Source organism: Arvicola amphibius, chromosome X (genome assembly GCF_903992535.2).
Source record: "Arvicola amphibius chromosome X, mArvAmp1.2, whole genome shotgun sequence".
Taxonomy (NCBI): Eukaryota; Metazoa; Chordata; class Mammalia; order Rodentia; family Cricetidae; genus Arvicola; species Arvicola amphibius.
Window position 1 is genome coordinate 59,498,290 of NC_052065.1, and position 19,770 is coordinate 59,518,059.

The 19,770-nt window shown below is 43.2% G+C and overlaps 2 protein-coding genes across 2 annotated transcripts; both read right to left on the minus strand.

The window, feature by feature from the left end:
• Positions 1–686: 686 nt before the first annotated feature.
• Positions 687–10,740, minus strand: Snx12 (sorting nexin 12). The gene is made up of 4 exons (XM_038316303.1): positions 10,486–10,740; positions 4,272–4,367; positions 3,032–3,156; positions 687–2,511 (listed from the first exon to the last, which is right to left on the minus strand). The coding sequence occupies exons 1-4, from the start codon at positions 10,648–10,650 to the stop codon at positions 2,409–2,411; spliced, it is 489 nt and encodes a 162-aa protein (XP_038172231.1). The 5' UTR covers positions 10,651–10,740; the 3' UTR covers positions 687–2,408.
• Positions 10,741–19,275: 8,535 nt separating this feature from the next.
• Positions 19,276–19,770, minus strand: LOC119805356 (60S ribosomal protein L27a). The gene has a single exon (XM_038317318.1). It carries the CDS (start codon positions 19,762–19,764, stop codon positions 19,318–19,320), a length of 447 nt encoding a protein of 148 aa, XP_038173246.1. The 5' UTR covers positions 19,765–19,770; the 3' UTR covers positions 19,276–19,317.

Consider the following 19,770-nt stretch of genomic DNA (forward strand, 5'->3'; position numbering starts at 1 on the left):
GAACTGATCCTCCTGCCTCCACCTCTCACATGCTGGGATTATAAACATGTATTATCATATCCAGCCCCAAAACTATCTTTACCAAATGCCAAGATTCCTACCTCCCTCATTCCAACCTTCCTGGAACCCATTATGTACAAGACCATATTAGTCAGATGAAAACACAGACCCATCAGAAGTTCTCAGGATTTCACCCACCTTTCTGTCCGCATAAAATCTGTTTGAAAAACAACACAATGAAGCAACATTAAATGAGGTAAAAAGACAATGAAAGACACTATTTGTTGGTGATATGTGGGTGCACCAGAGGATGGGTCTATATGTATGTTTTTGTTATAACAGATTACTATGCATATATAAGCACACATAATGTAAATACATTCAACTCAAATAAGCAAAACTCCACAAATGTAAAAATAAAATCTGCTAATTCTGACCTAAACCACAGGTATTATATGGCTACTTCCTGGAAGGAGATGTATTATCTATGTAACAAAGTCAGTTGTAAGGAACAAGAAACCATAGGCTACTACAAGCAGATTCTGCTTTTCTGTAATGTAATATAAATGCAAAGTTTACTCATCACCTCAGGACAATGGCCATGTTGCATGACTTCTACACAATACCCAGCATGCACTCAACACTGGGAAACAGTAAATTTACAACTTAAGGAGGAAAACGGAGGCTTGCTTCACAGTGGTTTAATATGAACAGAGTTGAATATGACATTGTCTGACAGAAGAATGAACAGCTTGCTGAATAAAAGCCCCGAGTCAGGATATATACACAGCAGAAATGGGGCCTCAGAGTCTCAGCACTTGTGCACAATGAAAGAAGAAATGTTTAAAAAAATATCTGTAACAGAGGATACAAATCAAAAGGCAGCAAAGACACGGACACTGGTGAGGTGGGAAAGGGGCTGCTCAGCCCCCAGCATGGGCGGTGCAGCAGCTAGAGAGCTATCTCAAGGATCTTCAACAATGAGATGGGCTCCAAGACCCATGTCAAAATCTAATCCTGATCTCTCTGACCAGGATCACATCAGAATCAGCAATCCTTCCCCCCCCCCCAAGGACTTACATAGAAAACACTAATCCTTCCACAATAGGGAGTCTAACCCGAGTCCCCACTTTCACCTAGGACCAGAGTTAACTTGCTCTCATCCCACCATTTGGACAGACAGCAGGTCCCAGCAAACCACCACCTTTCAAACAATAGCCTAGGAGAGCTGCCAGCCTCAAGAAGCTGCTTTAGCCTCTAAGGTTGGGGAACTCTCTATCTAGCTGCTAGCTCTATTTCCATTTCTGGGAACAACACTGGAGTTCCATGGGAAACAAGTGCAGGCAGTTCAATAACCCTGTGACCAAGCCGGGGAAGGCAGCAGACAACTCTTGCCTCTGAGCCCCATTCGATAGCTCAAAATGCTTAGGAGAAACCAGAAACTGTGGTATGTGTGCTTCTGCCTTTGGAACAGCACTAAAAGACATGGGAAAAGGAGGAATGGAAGGAGGAAAGTGATGTTGCTCTTCCTTACTACATAGAGAAACCTAGAACATGACCCCCCCACCATTCAAGAAGTCACCTGGCAGTGGTAAGTTGCTCTTATTCCTCAAAACCCACAAAACTAACCCATAAATTCACAAGGGTTGAGGAGGGAGAACTGCTGGCCCATACTGACTCATTAGCTAGTGAGCAAAATGTAGACAGTCAGAGTAAGGAGCCATGAAGGGCTAGGGGCTAGGCAACAGGAGCAGCCTACTACCCTATGGCTTTCTTGACTTTGCAGTAACCATGATGATGGGCCCATAATACCCATACACCCTGCTCCACATATTGGACTGCTTAAACTCTAAGAGGATTACTGCCATGAAAAACAACAAGGGAGAAAAAACAACCAAAAAATTGCTGAGAAAACTGGGAACAGGCTTAGAAAAACAAGTTTTGGGCCTCTACTACCTTCCCCCCCAAAAGGAAAATTGTCATGCAGGTAGGAAAAGCAGAGATTCTCCCTGTTCAGTGTTCCTTGTGAAACCTAAGAATAAGAAAAAGCCCCTAGACTTGCAGCATCAGTAATATATCCCAGTGCTTCACCAGCATAAACCCCCCACCCCCCAAGGTTAGCCTTGTGACATGGGTAAAATGCCCAAAAATTGCCTTCCACTCCAATCCCTCCCCCACCCCAACCCCAAGCAAAGAGCATCTGCCTGTGGTTTCCCACCTCTCTTCAGAGAAGAGATACTAGCAGAGTGCCCACATGGTTTAGTCTGGTACCAAGGGGCACAATGCAAGACAGTCTATCAGGCCAGGGGATGGGTAGCCAACTTCAGATCAAAAAGAGAGAGAGGCTTAGTGTAAAAACCAATGTCATTTCAGCAGGTAAAGTTGAGGGCAAGTGGTGAGAGGGACTCCTACTGGCGCACCTTCCCAGGGACGTAGTTCCTATCAATTGCCTCCTCCTGCAGGAACATGTGTAGACAGCGTTCATTCTGAGCCAGTGGGTGCCCAGCAATTCTATAAAGAGACCAAAATGGTTATGAGTAGTTTCTGGAATCATAAAGAATTGGCAGGGAAATAGAAATGTGAAGAGAGGACAAAGGGCATGGTCAGCCCTTAGGTTTGAGACTCTAGAGGACAGCAGTGGAATATGACCTAAACCTTAATATTATAGAAGGGAAATGGAACAGAAGGACAGTGTAGGGAAATTCTAGTTAAAAGGGTTAACATGCATTACACTCTCAGGCCTTGAGACATACAGGATCAGAGTTTTATTATCCAGTTTGCTCACTACATCATATTACCTATTACAAAAAGACAAAGAAAAAATATAGAAAGATGGGCTGGGAGTATATCAGCTTAGAGGTGCTTGCCTAGCATATACAAGGCCCTGGAATCAATCCCCAGCAAAAAGGGAAAGAGGACAATATGGAACAAAGAAGGAAGGGGGAGGGGAGAAAAGTGGGCAGGGGAGAAAGGGGAGAGAGATTTCATGATGACAAACACAGTAAACAGAGCAGCCAGGAAATTGACTTACTTGTTAATAAACTGTTCAAGGCCCTGCCTCCTTTCTTCAATGAAAGATTCCTCAAAGATCCCTTCATCTCCTCGGAAAGGGAGCTGCCGCTTCAAGGCTTTCCCAGGCAGTGGTGGTACTACAATCTGCAGTCAAATAGCAGCCCAGTTGAAGAGGGCAAGAAAGAAAAAAGCAAATGAGATGGTAAAGGGTTCTCTCTCTCTCCCTCCCTCCCCCCTCCTTCCCTCCTTCTCTCCCTTACTCTCTGTCTCCCTCCTTTTCCCCGAGACCCATGGCTGCAAGGTGGCCTCAAACTGTCTATGTACCTAAGGATGACCTTGAACTTCTGATCCTCCTGGCTTGGCCTGCCAGGGAAACTGTGTATCTTAATTCTTTTGGGCCTGGGATCCACCATACCTAGGTTCAGCTAAGGCCTTAGAACAGTAAGGATGGCTCATATGGATCAACTTGATTTCTGTAAGACAGATTTACCATCTCAAAAGAAAGGAAATAAACTTCAAGCACTCTTCACTTTCCTCAACAATCTAGCACCATCCAAGCATTCAGCTAAGCTTTTCTTGACATATTTTTGCATTTATAGAAGTTTATTAACTTTACAAACTACAAAACAAAACAATAGTTAAAAACTATTGTTTATGGGGCTGAAGAGATGGCTCATCGGGTAAGAACACTGGCTACACAAGCATGAGGACACGAATAAGGACTCCAGGACCCAAACCAAAAAGTCCGGTTGGGGGAGAGGGTAGAGACAGGAGGATTGCTGGAGACTGCCGGCCTAGTTCCAAATTCAGTGAGAAATCCTGTCTAAAATGTGTGAAGCAGGATACACAATTTACTCCTCTGGCCTGTAGGTACTATGTGTGCCCTTACACCATACACAACACACACACACACACACATTTAAAAATAATACAGTCATCCAAGCAGTGATGGTGTAGGCCTTTAATCCCAGCATTTGAGAGATAGATGGATCTCTGAGTTCAAGGCTAGCCTGGTTTACAGAGCTAGCTCCAGGATAGCCAGGGCTACAAAAAGAAACAGTACTGAAAACAAGAAAAAAAATAACAAAACTCTGCCCTAAACCTCTAAGTTTCAAAGGAACCAATATATTGTGATTACATCTATAAGAATGTGTTCACCCTTCCTACCTACTTCAAGACTTTATGAGCTGTGATCTTATACACTCCGAGCCTATACAGATTGCCTACTCCAATGGTTCTAGGTTGGGGATGAGCTATACCTTACTATCTCGCTCCAGCTCATTTTTCAGCCACTCAAAGTCACTGTAGCGTCGCCGTACACATGATTCTTTCAGCTTGAAGATGGGTAGGTTTGTCTATAGGGAAGAAAGAAAGAATGAAGAGAAGCTAGGTGTTGTGGCATGCACTTTTAACACTCAAGAGGCTGAGGCAGGAGGATCAGCAGTTTGAGGTTAACCTAAGACACATAGGGAATGCCAGATCAGCCTAGGCAACATGGTGACACTATTGCAAAAATATAAACCAACCAAATTGAAAACAGGCAATAAGTTCTATTCAACAAACCTGTGGGGCCCACCTGTCAGAACCACTGGAAGTCTCAATGAAGAAACAGTTCCTCTGGGACTGAGGATATAACTCAGTGGTAGGTCACTTACCTATTCCATATGAGCACCAGGGTTTGACTCTCAGTATCACAAAAAAGAAAAATTGAACCTATGGACCACATACCTGAAGTTTTTCCAAAACACCACGAAGTATATATTAAGCCTTACCATACCCAATCTTACCATAGTTGGGGATCAGAAGTCCCTTGCTGGGGCTGAATGGTATATATAGCTCAGTGGTAGGAGCACTTGACTAGCATGCCCAAGGCTCTTGGTTCCACCCCATAAGCACACACATAAAATTCTTTGCCACTTAAAATTTGTCTTACAGAGAAGACTTACAGTCATGTTCTAATGTAATTATATTGGTAAATCAAGTGTTGTCTTAGACTGTCCTCTAAGGCCCCCCTGTCTGGAGATGTGCTTCCCTTCCTATCTCTATGATATGGAGAGAAGTCTTTGGGAACAACTAGAAGGTAAAGCATTTCCAACAGATGTTTACTACCCTATGATATAAAAATGCCTGCAGTGGGAATGAGGAGCTGAAGCTCAGTCATGAGAAGCTCAGCCATGGAGAGAAAGCTCAATCAGGAACTCCAGCTGACTGCCTAACTTCCCTGGACAGTTTCTGCTGGACCTTAAGGGTGCCTGATTTGACGATGCTATTTGATGGTTTTTGTTGCTATTTGTCCTTCTACTTGTAAGCCTCACCTGAGGTGACACTCTACAGTCTGGGACTCTCTGAGGAACTCCAGCTGGCTGCCTTAAATGTGCTTCCCCAGTCAATTTCTGCTGGTTGAGTACCTAACTTGATAATGTTTTGCTGTCTATCTCTTGCTATTTATTCCTTTACTCTGACTTGCCACACAATTAAACTCACTCATTCAAAATCAAAAGTACAGCTATTTCAGATCATTCTCTAGACTTCCAAGGCATGCTTTCCTCTGCCTTTTTATCCCAATCTTTCCTATAAGTCCTACCTCACTTCATTCAGAAAAATTTTCCTGATAATACCAGCTGGGTATATTATGGTCTACCTCCTCCCTGTTACACTTTACTTGAGACCCTGTCTGTAGCATAGGCTGGCTTCAAACTCCCTACATCTCCAAGGATAACCTTGAACTTTTGTCTTCCTGCCTCCTCATGAAATTACAGGTGCGTACTACCATACCCAGTTCATGCAGTGCTGGGCATCAAACCCAGGGCTATATACATGCTAGGCAAATACATACCAACTGAAACACACCCACATCCCCATTTCTAAGCGTTTTGTTATGCAGCAGAGGATGATCTTGAACTTCTGATCGCATTACTAGGTTTTCTTCACACTGTTTTATGCATCCTGTATGTTGTCTACATGACTAAGTGATGATCTTAAGATCAACAACATGAACTGGACGGTGGTGGTGCATGCCTTTAATCCCAGCACTCGGGAGGTAGAAGCAGGCCAATCTCTGAGTTTGAGACCAGCCTGGTCTACAAGAGCTAGTTCCAGGACAGGCTCCAAAACTACAGTGAAACCCTGTCTCGAAAAACAAACAAACAACAACAAAAAAAGAGCATCTGGTAGAGCTTCACATGGTCCTTACTACATTATTTTTTACAGTCCACAAATCCTGAAGTCACCTCCCCAGCCAATAACTGGCCAGCTGACATTAGCTCCAACTCTACCCAAAATCTTCAAGGTTCAAGAAATATCAATAGGTTTACATGGAGTCTGCTATACATAACATTTTGTCATCTAAACAATTCTTTAAAAGAATAAACAAAATGACAGAGAGTCAGCTTTCTTTACACTGTGGCCCCAGGTATGCCCACAATGCTCCCTCCAGTGGATGGCCCTGTACCCAGAAGTATATGGTCAACGCAATGGTTTGGTTTGGTTTTTAAAAGCGATTCAAAGTTGGAGAGAGAGGGAGGTAAAGATGGATCAGGAAGAAATTAGGAGGAGAGTAGGAGTGAACAATATCAAAATGTATTGGATGAAATTCTCAAAGAACAAAACTATTTTTAAAAAAGGAAGAAACAAGGGAAAGGGCGGGGCAGGAGGAGGGGAGGGAGTGGGAATGGGGAAAGCTATGTAAAATGAGAAAAGATTGTACTAAAAAATCTTAATAAAGAAACAAAAAAATTTTATTTAATTTTTTTAAAAAAGGAAGAAACAAGTAACTTAACAGGATGGCTAAGTGGAAATAGGAGGGTCCGTAGTTCAAAGTCATCCTCAGCTACACATTGAGTTTTAGGCCAGCCTAGGCTACATGAAACTCAGAAAACAACAAAAGAATAAATAAAAACTCGAGGCTAGTGAGATAACTGGGCAAGTAAAGGTGCTTGCATCTAAATCTGACACCCCAAGTTCCAGCTCTAGGGCCTATATGGTAGGAGAGAACCAAGTCCTGCAAGTTGTCCTCTGACATGTGCTGCAACCCTTCCTCTGAACACAAAATAAATACATACAGATGTAATTTGAAAAATTTAAAGGGGCCAGGCAGTGGTGGCGCATGCCTTTAATCCCAGCACTCAGGAGGCACAGGCAGGCAGATCTCTGTGAGTTCAAGGCCAGCCTGGTCGACAGAATGAGTTTCAGGACAGGCTCCAAAGCTATACAGAGAAATCAAAAAAAAAAAAATTAAGGGGCTGGAAAGATGGTTCAGTGTTTAAGATCACTTGTTCTTCCAGAGGACGCGGGTTCAATTCCCAGCACCCATGTGTTGGCTGACAACTGTCTGTAACTCCAGTTCCAGGATGCACATGATACACAGATATATGTTTAAGTAAAACACTCATACACATAAAATAAAAAAAAATTTTAAAGTTTTTTAATTTTAAAAACTGTCATTTTTATGAACTATGCTTAACTAAAAACAAAAAACCTATTCTTTCCTTTCCCCCAAAGGATGATGAAAATACTGTCCTTCCATCTCAGCACCTAGCCTTCTAAGAAAACAGCTTCTATGTAGTTTAGTGCCTGGGCTGCAAACTACGAATCATATGAGGAAGCAGGAATTGTATAATACAGGATATTGAGGGTTTGAGGGTTCTGTTCAACACAAAATACAGTGAAAGGAGAGGAAAAAACACAAAAATCAAGCCCACAATGACACATCCATATGAGCCAGGTGCAGTGGCGCACACCTTTAACCCCAGCAATTGAGGAGGAAAAGGCAGCCAAATCTCTTGAGTTTGAGGCCAACCTGGTCTACAAAATGCATTCCAGGACAGTCAGGGCAACACAGAGAAACCCTGTCTCAGGGGAAAAAAAGAAACATCCATATGAACATGTATAAGGATGTGAGGACCACCATAGCACCTCTCCAGACTCCTCAGGCAAGCGGGATCCATTCCTGAATAAAATTAAAGAGAATAGCTTCATCAATACTTATTATACAGAGCTAAAGGTGTAGATCAATGGAAGAGTGTGTCCTCGGCATGCATGAGGCCTGAATTAAATCCCTGGCACCAGAAAAATAAATACAAATGATTTTATAGATTTTTCCAAAAACCAGAGTTCAATACAAGAGTGGAAGCCTCAAATCAACTGAAACTCACAGAATGACGAACCACCACATTATACAACTAGAACTGTGGAAGGGGCTGCTGAAAAAGCTCTAGGTACACTCTGCATACTAAGTTTTGCAACTAAGCCTTAACAAAGTAGCGCAAAGAACATGGACTTTGGAGTTAGAGACTTGGTTTCAAATCCCAGCCCCTATCTGACACTGTTATATGCACTTGGGAAAATTACTTAAACTACAGGTTTTCTAATTTCTACTTTTTCAAAATGTATACAGAAACTAAAGTCTACCAAGGCGTAGCTAGGCAGTGGTGGTGCACGCCTTTAATCCCAGTACTTGGGAGGCAGAGGCAGGCAGATCTCTGTGAGTTTGAGGCCAGCCTGGTCAACAGAGCGAGTGCCAGAACAGGCTCCAAAGCTACACAGAGAAACCCTGTGTTGAAAAACAAACAAACAAAAAACTATCTAGGTGTCGCAACATACAACTTTAATTACAACACTCCGGAGGCAGAGGCAGGCAGATCTCTGAGTTGGAGGCCAGCCTGGTCTATAGAATGAGTTCCAGAACAGCAAGGGTTATTACACAGAGAAACCCTGTTTCAGAATAAAAAAAAAAACTTAAAAAAGAAAAAAAGCCAGGCAGTGATGGCGCACGCCTTTAATCCCAGCACTCAGGAGGCAGAGGCAGGCGGATCTCTGTGAGTTCGAGGCCAGCCTGGTCTACAAGAGCTAGTTCCAGGACAGGCTCCAAAGCTACAGAGAAACCCTGTCTCGAAAAAAAAAAAAACAGAAAAAAAGGAAACTAAAGCCTGGTTTGTGCCTGACCCATTGTAGGGACTAGATGGATGGTCTCTGTTGTTATCAGAATATCTAAGTAGAGAACGATTTCCTCATTATTCCTTAAGGCTCTCATGCATTTAGACAAAGTCTCCAAAACCCTAAAAGCAGTCTTTATACTGACTGAGCAAGTTAAACTTAAGTTCCCTGAGTAATTAAGTCTTCCTCCATTAACACTTCTCTTTTAGCATAGTTTAAAGAACGTAAATTCCATGCTTCTCCAAAGAGATCATTTCAAATAGTCTCGTCTCCATAAGACAAGGGCTCTCATGCTGTTATCACTGCCCCTGAGTTTAGAGATGACCGCTTCTTCCTAAGAATGTCAAGCACAGGTAGAACATTCTCATTCAATTCTTCTAAAACATGAGAGCACCATATGCCTCTTGGTTCTTCAATGGTATTCAAGAGGGATGCTCTTCACAAAGACTATCCTGGATCTCTAAACTGAGAAGAAAACTAAAAAAATAAATAATGGTTCTCAATTTTTATAGCCTGTTCCACTTCAACTGGGAAAAAAATACTTATGAACCATGTACTTTATCTGCACATTCCATCCTTGCACTATGGACTAAGCACTGTGGACTAAGAGAATAAAGTCCCCTAGGGTGCAAACTGGAAGAAGCCATTCCTAGAGCCATTCTGAAATGCCATGTATTAAAGTAAATACAGACCAGACCAGGGACAGAAAAGGCAAATACCCTTTTACCAAAAAAAAAAAAAAAAAAAAAAGCCAAGTGAGAGCCAATAAAAACTGAAGTAAACATTCTGGATACTTCAAATCTAAAAGATCAGCAGAGGATGGGAGCAGCAACTGACAATCCACCAATCCCAGTGCAGGGCCGGGCTTCACGTAAGACACAGCATTGTGGTACCTAAGAAACTTAAACATAAAACATTTCTCTCTTCCAGATGTAAATCTTAGAAAAGTCAACAAAGCGTTTGGTCTCCACGGGGTTGCCTTTCTACTTCTGCTCTCTCTCACAAGCCCACTGTCTCCTTTTCTGGTCGAGTTTCCTCGAACTAAAAGGTTTGCTTAACTCCATCATCCCAGAGAGATCTCATTAGGAAGAAACCCAGCCTTCCCGCCTCCCCCCCTTCAGAATGACTTCCATAACCTAGTTTAGTTATGGGACCCAGCGACACATCGCCTTGGCTTTCCATCCCCCGCCCCCCGCCTTCTTCCACCCTCCCCTTTCGTCCTTCTGTCAATCATGATTCCAATCTATTTGAATTCCTCACTAATCTTTGTCCATCCTCCACACCCTGTCCAGCCATGCTCCACTTCTGCCTCGTGAGTACTTGTTTTCCTTCACCGCCCCCCCCACCCCCGCCCAAAGTCCCCCTCTGGAGTTTTCTGTACCCCCAGGCCACAACTGAGTCTGCAGCCCTCTCTCCAAACCTTTCATGCCCTAACCCTCACATGACCCCCTCCAAGCTTGCCCGCCGTTAGTCGTCCCCCATACCCCCTCCCCTGCCGGGTCGTCCTCCTTCAGCTGTCTCCCTCACCCCGTGACTCACCCGCATGCGAACCTCATAGGTGGTGAAGCGCGCGCGGCCCACGCCCACCGTCTGTGGATTAAAGATGTCTATCTCCAGGAAGTTACTTGGCGGCCCGTAAGCATCGGTCAGGTCCTGAGGCTTCGAGTTAAGGCGCCGAGTGTCAGCCACGGCCGTGTCCGACATCTTTCCGAAGAAGAGACCGGTACCGGCGAAGGGGGTGGGGGACAGAGGCCTGAGGCAAGAGCGCGCACGGCCCCTCCCGCTTGCAAAATAATCAGCCAACCCACAGACGGCGGCGACGCGCACGCGCACACGCATGCGCGCACGCACACACCGCCCGACTTTCGGGCCCGTCGCCCTGAGTAGCCGCCATGCTGACTAGGGCTTATACTTTATGGTGAAAGCGTCATTCAGACTTCCGGGTGGGACTGGCAGCTGCCCCGGAACCTGCATCTCTAATACTCCCTGTCCAATACTTGGAGAAGCACCACACGCAGACTCCGCCAATCTGTGTTCCTCAATCCCAGAAATTGTCTCATCCCGTGCATCAATCAGCAGTGGGCACTGCCCCGCGAGCTATTATCCTAAAGTGATAGGCTGGAACCCCAGGTCCTGAATAAGTACGGATTTTCCATGAAAATAGAAGGTGGGGTTCCAACAACAGTACCAAAAACGTAGAATGCAGCCCCACTGCTTGTGCCACTGATAGTTTCAGTTCAAGCGACACACAATTGAACATTCAGCAAGCAATACAATATGGTGCCAGGGAAGCAGCAAACTCGAATTGGGAAAACAGTAATGATTTCAGGTTCTTGCTTTTCAGGAATAGTGAGTGTATCTTCATTCTCCACATGTTGCTACATAACAACTAATTCAACTAATTCCAGGTGTACTCATTTATTTTAGGATGCTTATTTCATTAACTTCTGTCTATATTCTGAAGAACCCCATCCATACTTGGCTATGCTCTGAGCTTGCTAGCGACCTATGATGAAGATATGTGTCTACATGAGAACATCTCTAGAAAAACATATATACGTGTGTGGAAAATGCATTTGCACATAAGTGCATGCTGAGACAGTGTCTTATATTTATCCCAGCTGGCCAGGAACTTGCTATGTAAGCCAAGCTAGCCTCAAACTTGCAGCAATGCTCCTGCCGATGCCTCTTGAATCCCGGTGTTACTGGTCTCTGTCACCATGTCCAGCTAGAAATGGTATTTGTGGTTGTTTTTATAGTTCTGAAACATTGTCTTATGTATTCCAGGCTGGTTTAAAACTTGCTTTGTGTCTGAAAATGACTTTGAACTTCTGGCCCTCCTGCTTGTACCTCCCAAATGCTGGGATTACAGAATACTCCATTAGACCCAGTTTTCTGCAGTGCTGGAGATCAGATCCAAAGTCTACCAAATAAGCTATATCCCCAGTCCTTAAATAAACATTTTTAAGACTGATTTATATATGTCCCACATTTTGGGAGTTGGGGGGGGTTCGAGACAGGGTTTCTGTATGTAATAGTCCTAGCTGTTCTGGAACTAACTCTGTACATCAGGCTGGTATCAAAACATTTCCCATGTTTTTAAAAGATTATTTATTTTATTATTATTTTAATGTTTAAATAAGTATTTTATGTGTCTACATATTTTGTCTACATTTATGGCCATGAACCATGTGCATGCAATGCCCGAGGAGTCCAGAAGAGAATGTCAGATTGCTGGATCTTAAGTTACAGATAGTTCTGAACCACTATGTGGGTGCCGGAAATCAAACTGGGTCCTCTGCAAGAGAAGCCAGTGCTCTTAACCACTGAGCCATCTCTCCAGACCCTACATGTCCCATGTTAAGGAGTAGACAAGTGGGAATTTTAGGACATCTTCCCTTCACCCTTCACCTAACCTCCTAAAAAAAACAATCTCTTATCACTGATGACTGAATTCTTTCAACAAAGCACAAGGGCTTACAGTTTGACAATTAAGTTATTTAATTCAATATAACTGATATCTATAAACTGCTTAAGTACCAAGCACTGGATTTTTGGGTTGTTTTGGGTTTTTTTGTTTTTTGTTTTGTTTTGTGGACATGGGGTTTCTCTACAAAGCCCTGGCTGTCCTGGAACTGGCTTTGTAGACCAGGCTGGCATCAAACTCAGAGACCTGCCTGCCTCTGACTTCTGAGTGCTGGGATTAAAGGTGTGCACCACCACGGCCAACCGAGAGTTAACTTTCTAAGCAAAATCAAGTGAACAAACTGAATGTGACAAACATAAGCAAGCGTTCAGAGTAGCAGATGGAAGCTGTGTGACCGCACTGGACGTGGTGGTACATGCCTAGGAGCCCAGCAACTGCGCAAAGACGAGCGCTTCGGGAATTCAAGGCCGCCCTCTACTGCACAGCGTGTTTGAGACCAGTCTGGGCTATAATGGGACCCTGTTTCAACAAAACAAAACAAAAATTGGGGAAAACTTCCTAGAGGAGGACACTTCAGAGTTAAACACACGAAAAGGCATAGAGAATGGGAGCTGGAGAGATAGCCCAGCAGTTAAGAGCACTGACTGCTCTTGCAGAGGACCTGACTTTGATTCCCAGCACTTACAAAGTGGCTCACGAGTCCAATTCCAGGAGCTCCACTGGCCTCTTCCAGCTCCTTGTGCACCAGGCACGATTGTGCTGCAATACTCATATACATCAAAAATTTTAATCTTTTAAAAAAACTTTTAAGGGCATAACAGAGAAATAGTGGAAATGGGGAAAGGCAATTTCTGGCACAGGAAATAACATATTTAAAGCCATCACAGGAAGACACTCTACAGTATTTTTAGGCAATTATCACCAATTCAGATTGTGTAATGGAAATGTTTTGAGATGTAGAGCGTCTAGGGATGGGCAGAAGAGAGTGAGCCCTCTATATTAAGCAAAGTGTTTCTGACTTTACGATACGTGATAGGGAACCACTGAAGAACCTTAAGAGAAAAGCAATAAGAAGGGTATGATCCTATTTTTTCAAGAGAGACTATTTTGCGAGTAACGTGGGAAAATGTATTTAAGTTGAATGTGACTAACTGTGAAGGAACCGACAACAAGTGGGGAGGGCTAGAGAGATGGCTCAGTGGTTAAGAGCAAAAAAGACTTGGATTCCGTTCCCAGCATCCACATTGGGTAGCTCACAATTTGGGCTAGCTTGAGCTCCAGGAGTTCTGAGGTCTTCTTCCTGTCCGAGGGCACCTGCGTGGTGCACATACAGAGAAGCGGGCACATGCACATACATATAAAAAACTGTGGGAGAATGAATTAGGGTTTGTATTAGATATGGTGATGATACAGTATAGTAAATTAAATGTGTGGACCATGATTGAGACTGACTAGGTTTAAATCCCTGCTCCCTATCTGTGTAACCTGTGTAAAACTTGTACAAAGTTTTCCTTAACTGTACAATGGAAATAAAACTAAAAGCTACCTTTGCAGCTGTTGTGAGACTTTTGAATGAAATGAGATCTTCCGTGTGCACAAAGTAGTTGTTTGGTAACTATTCACTATTGTTACTATTTGGAGAGGGAGGAGAGGGAGGGACTTGAAAATGGCCCCTGGTTTTCTGACCAGGCACCATCAATCAACATTGGAATTGCAGAAAGAGGAGTACACTGAGGAGGAGAGAAATGAGTTCGGTTAAAATAAATCAAAGTTGTTTAGAAGACATGCAGGTGTCGATGTCCAGCTGGCAGCTGAAAATCCTTGCCTGGTGCTTGAGGGCATGATGAGTGTTAGAGCTAGAGACTTAGGGATCATCAGAATACAGTGCAGATAGAGACTTAGGGATCATCATCCAAAGCTACAGAGAAACCCTGTTTCGAAAAGCCAAAATATACATATACATATATGTATATATATTTAAATTTTTAAATCGTTCAAAATCAGCCTTGCCTCAAAAAAAAAAAAAAAAAAAAAAAGACGGCCGTGTTTGGTGGTGCACACCTTTAATCTCAGCTCTTGAGAGGTAGAGGCAAGAGGCTTCCTGTAAATTTGAGGACAATTTGGTCTACATAGAGAGGTCTAGATCAGTTTGTGCTACGTGGTAACACCCTGTCTCAAAACAAACAACAGCAACAAAAAAGTGTTATGATGGCTGAAGATAAGCCGGAGTCTGAGTCTGGGCCAAAGGGTATAATCCAGTGGCAGAGTATGTGCTACGCATGTGTGAGCCCCTGTGCTTAATCCCCAACACCTCGAAGCAAAATAATGTCCCATGCTTGGTGATATGGAATGACATACCCTAAAATATAAGGAGGGCACTTAAAGAGAAGGCTCAGTGGTTAAGAGCAGTTGCTACTCTTGCAGAGGACCAGGGTTTGGTTCCCATGGCCCACATGGCAGTTCACAAGCATCTGTAAATCCAGTGTCTGGACGTCGTGTGTCATCTTCTCGCATCCATGGACACTGCATGTACATGGTGAACTTCCGTACTGGTAAAACACTTATACACATAAAAGCAAAATAAATCTTGAAAGATAAGGTAGAAAAATGACAGAGGATGTCGGCCACAGGCATAAGTATGTGCACACCTCCACACACACAGAATGAGAAAAATCCAAGCAGAGTGGTGGACGTCTGTAATACCACCACTTCGGGGGCAGAGACAGGAGGATTGATTGCACCAAGTTACAGACCAGGGTAGCCTGGATCACAGAGTGAGAACTTGTCTCAAAGAAACGTCTCTGAAAGTGAGAAACGCTGGTAAAAATGTCATAGTATAATATCATTTGTAGTATATGTTAATATACATCATAATTTTTTGATCTTTAAAATTGTATACGTATGAATGTTATACTTTATAGTGTGTGTTATGTATGTGTAGCTGAGGACACGCGATCCCCTGGAACTGGAGTTACAGATGGCTGTGAGCCACCATGTGGGTACTGGGAATCAAGCCCAGGTCCTCTGCAAGAGCAAGTGCTCCCAGCCACTCCAACTCCTACATAATAAAGTTATAGTCTAAAAGGATATACACAAAACCAACAGTAGTAAATTCAGGGTAGTGGGATTTCAGTTGGACTTCATGCTTATGTCTAATTTTCTGGAAGATAAAGGATCTGATCGGGAAGTGGGGTGAGAATGAAAGGCAGAGCTTTGTACGAGGTAGATAGTGATTTGCTACTTAGCAAACACTTTAGGCCCTGGGACCTGACTTTTTTTTAACAAATAGACTTCTTATATTCCTTGTTTATTATTTTTGTTTTTATAATACTAGAGATCATATATATATATAATAAATGTGTTTTTATAATTTTACCTTTCCATTATAATACAAATACATATATATTTATATATTGCACTAATGATTCAACCTAGGACTTCAAGCATCCTAGGAAGCTCTCTACTACTGAGCTGTGACTTTGGCCTATATTCCTTTTTTTTCTTTATCAGAAAACGAAACTATTCTCATCTGGAAAAAAAAAACATTCTAGGGCAAGCAGGCACAGGAATAAAAGCTTGTGAAGAAACAAGGAAGGAGCGAGTGGTCAAGAGAAGTACCAGATGATAACCATCTGAAGGCGAGGGATGAAAAAGTACCCAGAAGGAGCGACTAGGTGTTTAGCAATATTTGCTCCAGTAGAAAGGTCAAATAAGATAAGCCCTGAGAATGTCCACCCGGTTTGACAATTACCTAAAAAACAGCAGTTCTATAGAGAACTGGGAGTAGACGCCAGATAACAAGGCCTGAGAACTATATCAAAAGAGAAGGAATGACATTTTGTGGAAAAAGTTTCTCAAAAAGCTTTTCCAAGAAAGAAGTGGGGTAGCTGGAGAGCCATGCATTGCCAAAAGCTAGGAATGACATATTATCAAAGGGCAATGGGGTTTTTTTTTTTGCTTTTGTTGCTGTTGTTTAGTTTGGGTTTTCTGAAAGGTGGTGGTGTTTGGGGATTTGTTTTGTTTTTGTTTGATTTTCTTTCTGAGACAGTCTCCTGTACTCCAGGCTGGCTTCAAATTCCCCAGGTAGCCAGAGCTGGCCTTGAACTGACCCTGCTACTTTCACTTGCAAAATGCTGAGATCCAGACATGTGCCACTGACATACACCATTTTTTTTGTTTTGTTTTGTTTTTCTTGGGAGGCACAGCTGAGTTATCCAGTGTTGTTCCTTTTATAAAGATAGAACAGATTGGGACATGTTAAGCAGCTGAAGAGAATGGTTTCATAGACAGTGAAAATTGGAATGTGTAAGTGAGCAAAAAGATAAGGCTTAAAAATCACATAACCCTAGGACAATTATGTAAGTTAAACTCATGATGAGATATAAATAGCTGATCCATAGTCTTTTCTTGCTGAACTCCTCAGGTCTGTCTTCAGGGTACCAACTTGGGATGTATATAACTAAGCAGTTGCTGTCAAGGCGTGGTCCCATCCATGACAGACCCCATCATTGCCTTGGCTCCACTCTGTCAAAAATAAAGTGGCCTAATATGTTGTCAGAACCATATGGAATCTCTTTCTGATACTGTTCTTAATATTAGGGAACATTCATTCTTCATAAATTTTTCACACCAAGACTAGTTTATTGCCCCAAACTCCTTAAGGTCTAAAAACATGGATAAGCCAGGCAAAGTTTGTGCATCCCTTTAATCTCAGCACTCGGGAGGCAGAGGCAGGTGGATCTCAGGAGTTCAAGGCCAGGCTGGATGTTTGTGCTATCAGACTGCTGAAAAATAGATCCCAAAGAATTAAAAATTTCCCAGGAATCACATGCTGGCTGAAGGGAAAGGCTGAAGCCCTACTCCCAGGCAGAAGAGAAACTTACATTGTCTTTCTTCCTGTTACATTTATTGGGTTATGTGTGTGTGTGTGTGTGTGTGTGTGTGTGTGTGTGTGAGAGAGAGAGAGAGAGAGAGAGAGAGAGAGAGAGAGAGAGAGAGAGAGAGAGAGAGAGAGAGAGAGAGAGTTGGTGGTGGTGTTGAGAAGGGATCTCAGTATGTAGTCCAGGCCAGCCTCAAACGCATGTCCTCCTGTCCCAGCCTTCCAAGTGCTGGGATGATGAGCATGTACCATCATGTCTGGCTAGCATGGTCTTTTTCTCAGAGAAAAATTTTATGGGGTAGAAAGAGGAGAGTAAAGGGCACTAAACTAATTAAACCCTTTGTTGTAATAAATAAGATGATGACAGCTCTTAGCAGCTGTGTCCCATACATACCCAAAGACACACAGACATGTATACCTTTTTTACTTTTTCCTGGGAGGCTGAGTTACCAAGTGATGTCAAGCAAAGCACAATTATCCTCTGGAAAGTACACACATACACAAGTTGCCCTCTCTATTGAGTTTCCTTGACTTGAGGAACAAGGACTAGAGAAAAATAAGAAATCTCAATTTAAAATCTCTAAATTATAAGGAGTTTCACTCACGTGCCATCTTGCCTGCAGGCAGCATTATCTCTTAAACAGATACCTATCCATCTTCCTGTCCCCGGACTTTTCTTCTTCTGAAAGATTTCAAAATCTCATTTCGGTGTTGGGCAATCATAATGACATAATCTCTCTCTCTCTCTCTCTCTCTCTCTCTCTCTCTCTCTCTCTCTCTCTCTCTCTCTCTCTGACTATCTGAAGGAAATGGCAAATCAAAAACTCTGGGATTTGGGGTGCTTGTATCCTCAGGAGCAGAGAGAGGGTAGTGGGTCTGGGTATGAAAAGAGAGTTAATGCTCGGGAGGCAGAGGCAGGCGGATCTCTGTGAGTTCGAGACCAGCCTGGTCTACAAGAGCTAGTTCCAGGACAGGCTCCAAAGCTACAGAGAAACCTTGTCTTGAAAAACCAAAAAAGAAAGAAAGAAAAGAGAGTTAATGCAAGGATGAGAACAAAATGAAGCGCACTCGGGTGCATGATCTGGGACCCAAGAGAACCTGGGTTTGGAGATTAGCAGCCTTCTATGGAGCCCCTTCTCTTCACACAGTCTCCCATCCAGCTGCCTGTTACTCTGGATGTTTCTCTTTCTTATTAAGTTCATCTAACCCTAATTTCACCTGGCACCTCCCTGAAGGTGGTCTCTAGCTTCAACTAAATCCCTTCTGAAAATTGTCAATCCCCTCTCTTTGTTGACAAAGTGCTTTTGAAATGTTCGACTTGTCTACGGAAGTTGGTCAATCTATTTACCTCACCAGAGCATCTCTGGATCACCTAAGGATATGGACTGTCTGAGAAAGAACCTCATGACTTAATTGCGTGGATAAACTATGTATGTTTATGGGGGTTGCTAAAGCCTTAGGCCTTTAGCCGGCCAGAATATGGCTTTCAGCTCCCAAACAGGTGTCTGTTAATTATGTAATTACTTATCAAGTGACAGGAAAGTAATGTCACATTGAACCAACCGTCTTCTAATAGGTGGCAGGCATTATTGTAGGCATTTCAAATATTTTTTAACTCAGCTAATCCTCAAAATGATATAACAAAAGTACTATTTTTATATCAGCAGACAATAATAAGATAAACATTAAACAGTTTTCTTCAAACCACCCAGGTAGAAAGTAGAAAAGTCAGGACTTGAACCTGGGTTGTTTGGATTTTGAGTTCAGATTTTTAACATGGCCATAAGAAATGAAAAATTCAATCTGTATTTTGCCTGAACATGGAAAGAGGAAAGACTGGAAGGGTAGGAGGGAGACCCAAAGAGGTGCAGTGGGGAGGGTTTAGAATGGTGCTAACTGCTCACTAGCCTGCTGGTAGAAATTGCCTTCCTCTGTGGCTTCTAGACCTGAGATCGAGTGTAAACTGCCTCTTCCTGCCTGGATACTGTTCTCTTTGGTCTTTAGCCCAAATCTTTTTTTTTTCACCTGGAAAATGTTAGCATTTAATTGGCCTCCCTGAATGGCTTCAAGCCACCAGAACACAGGCACCTCCAACACCCTTTATCTTCTCTTCTGCTCTTCTGCTGAAAAATTTGGCTTTCACGATGACAGGCTGCTTAGGAAGCTTTCCCTTCCCCAGAACTTTGTAGTAGCCCGATCGCACGACGTCAATGATGGGAGCAACTCCAGTCTTGTTCTTGGCAGCGTTGACCCGGGTCTGCTCACTGACCAGTGTCCACAGTTTATCCAGGTTGACAGTCGGGCAGAAGCTCTGGTTCCTCTTTAAGTGGTAATGCCTCATACCAACTTTCCCGAAGTAACCTGGATGATATTTGTCGAAGTTGATCCTGTGATGATGCATGCCTCCAGCGTTCCCGCGTCCTCCTGGATGCTTGCGGTGTTTACCGATACGGCCATGGCCGTGGCTCACGTGGCCCCGGAGTTTCCGGGTCTTCCTCAGTCTCGATGGCATGGCGGA

What these genes read in the sequence shown, in the direction of transcription:
- Snx12 (XM_038316303.1), bottom strand. Translation starts at nt 10,650, where the DNA reads ATGTCGGACACGGCCGTGGCTGACACTCGGCGCCTTAACTCGAAGCCT. An exon ending in CCTATGAGGTTCGCATGCGG is followed by an intron (nt 4,368 to 10,485) that starts GTGAGTCACGGG and finishes TCTTCCCTATAG; the next exon opens with ACAAACCTACCCATCTTCAA. An exon ending in AGCTGGAGCGAGATAGTAAG is followed by an intron (nt 3,157 to 4,271) that starts GTATAGCTCATC and finishes ATTTGACTGCAG; the next exon opens with ATTGTAGTACCACCACTGCC.
- LOC119805356 (XM_038317318.1), bottom strand. Translation starts at nt 19,764, where the DNA reads ATGCCATCGAGACTGAGGAAGACCCGGAAACTCCGGGGCCACGTGAGC.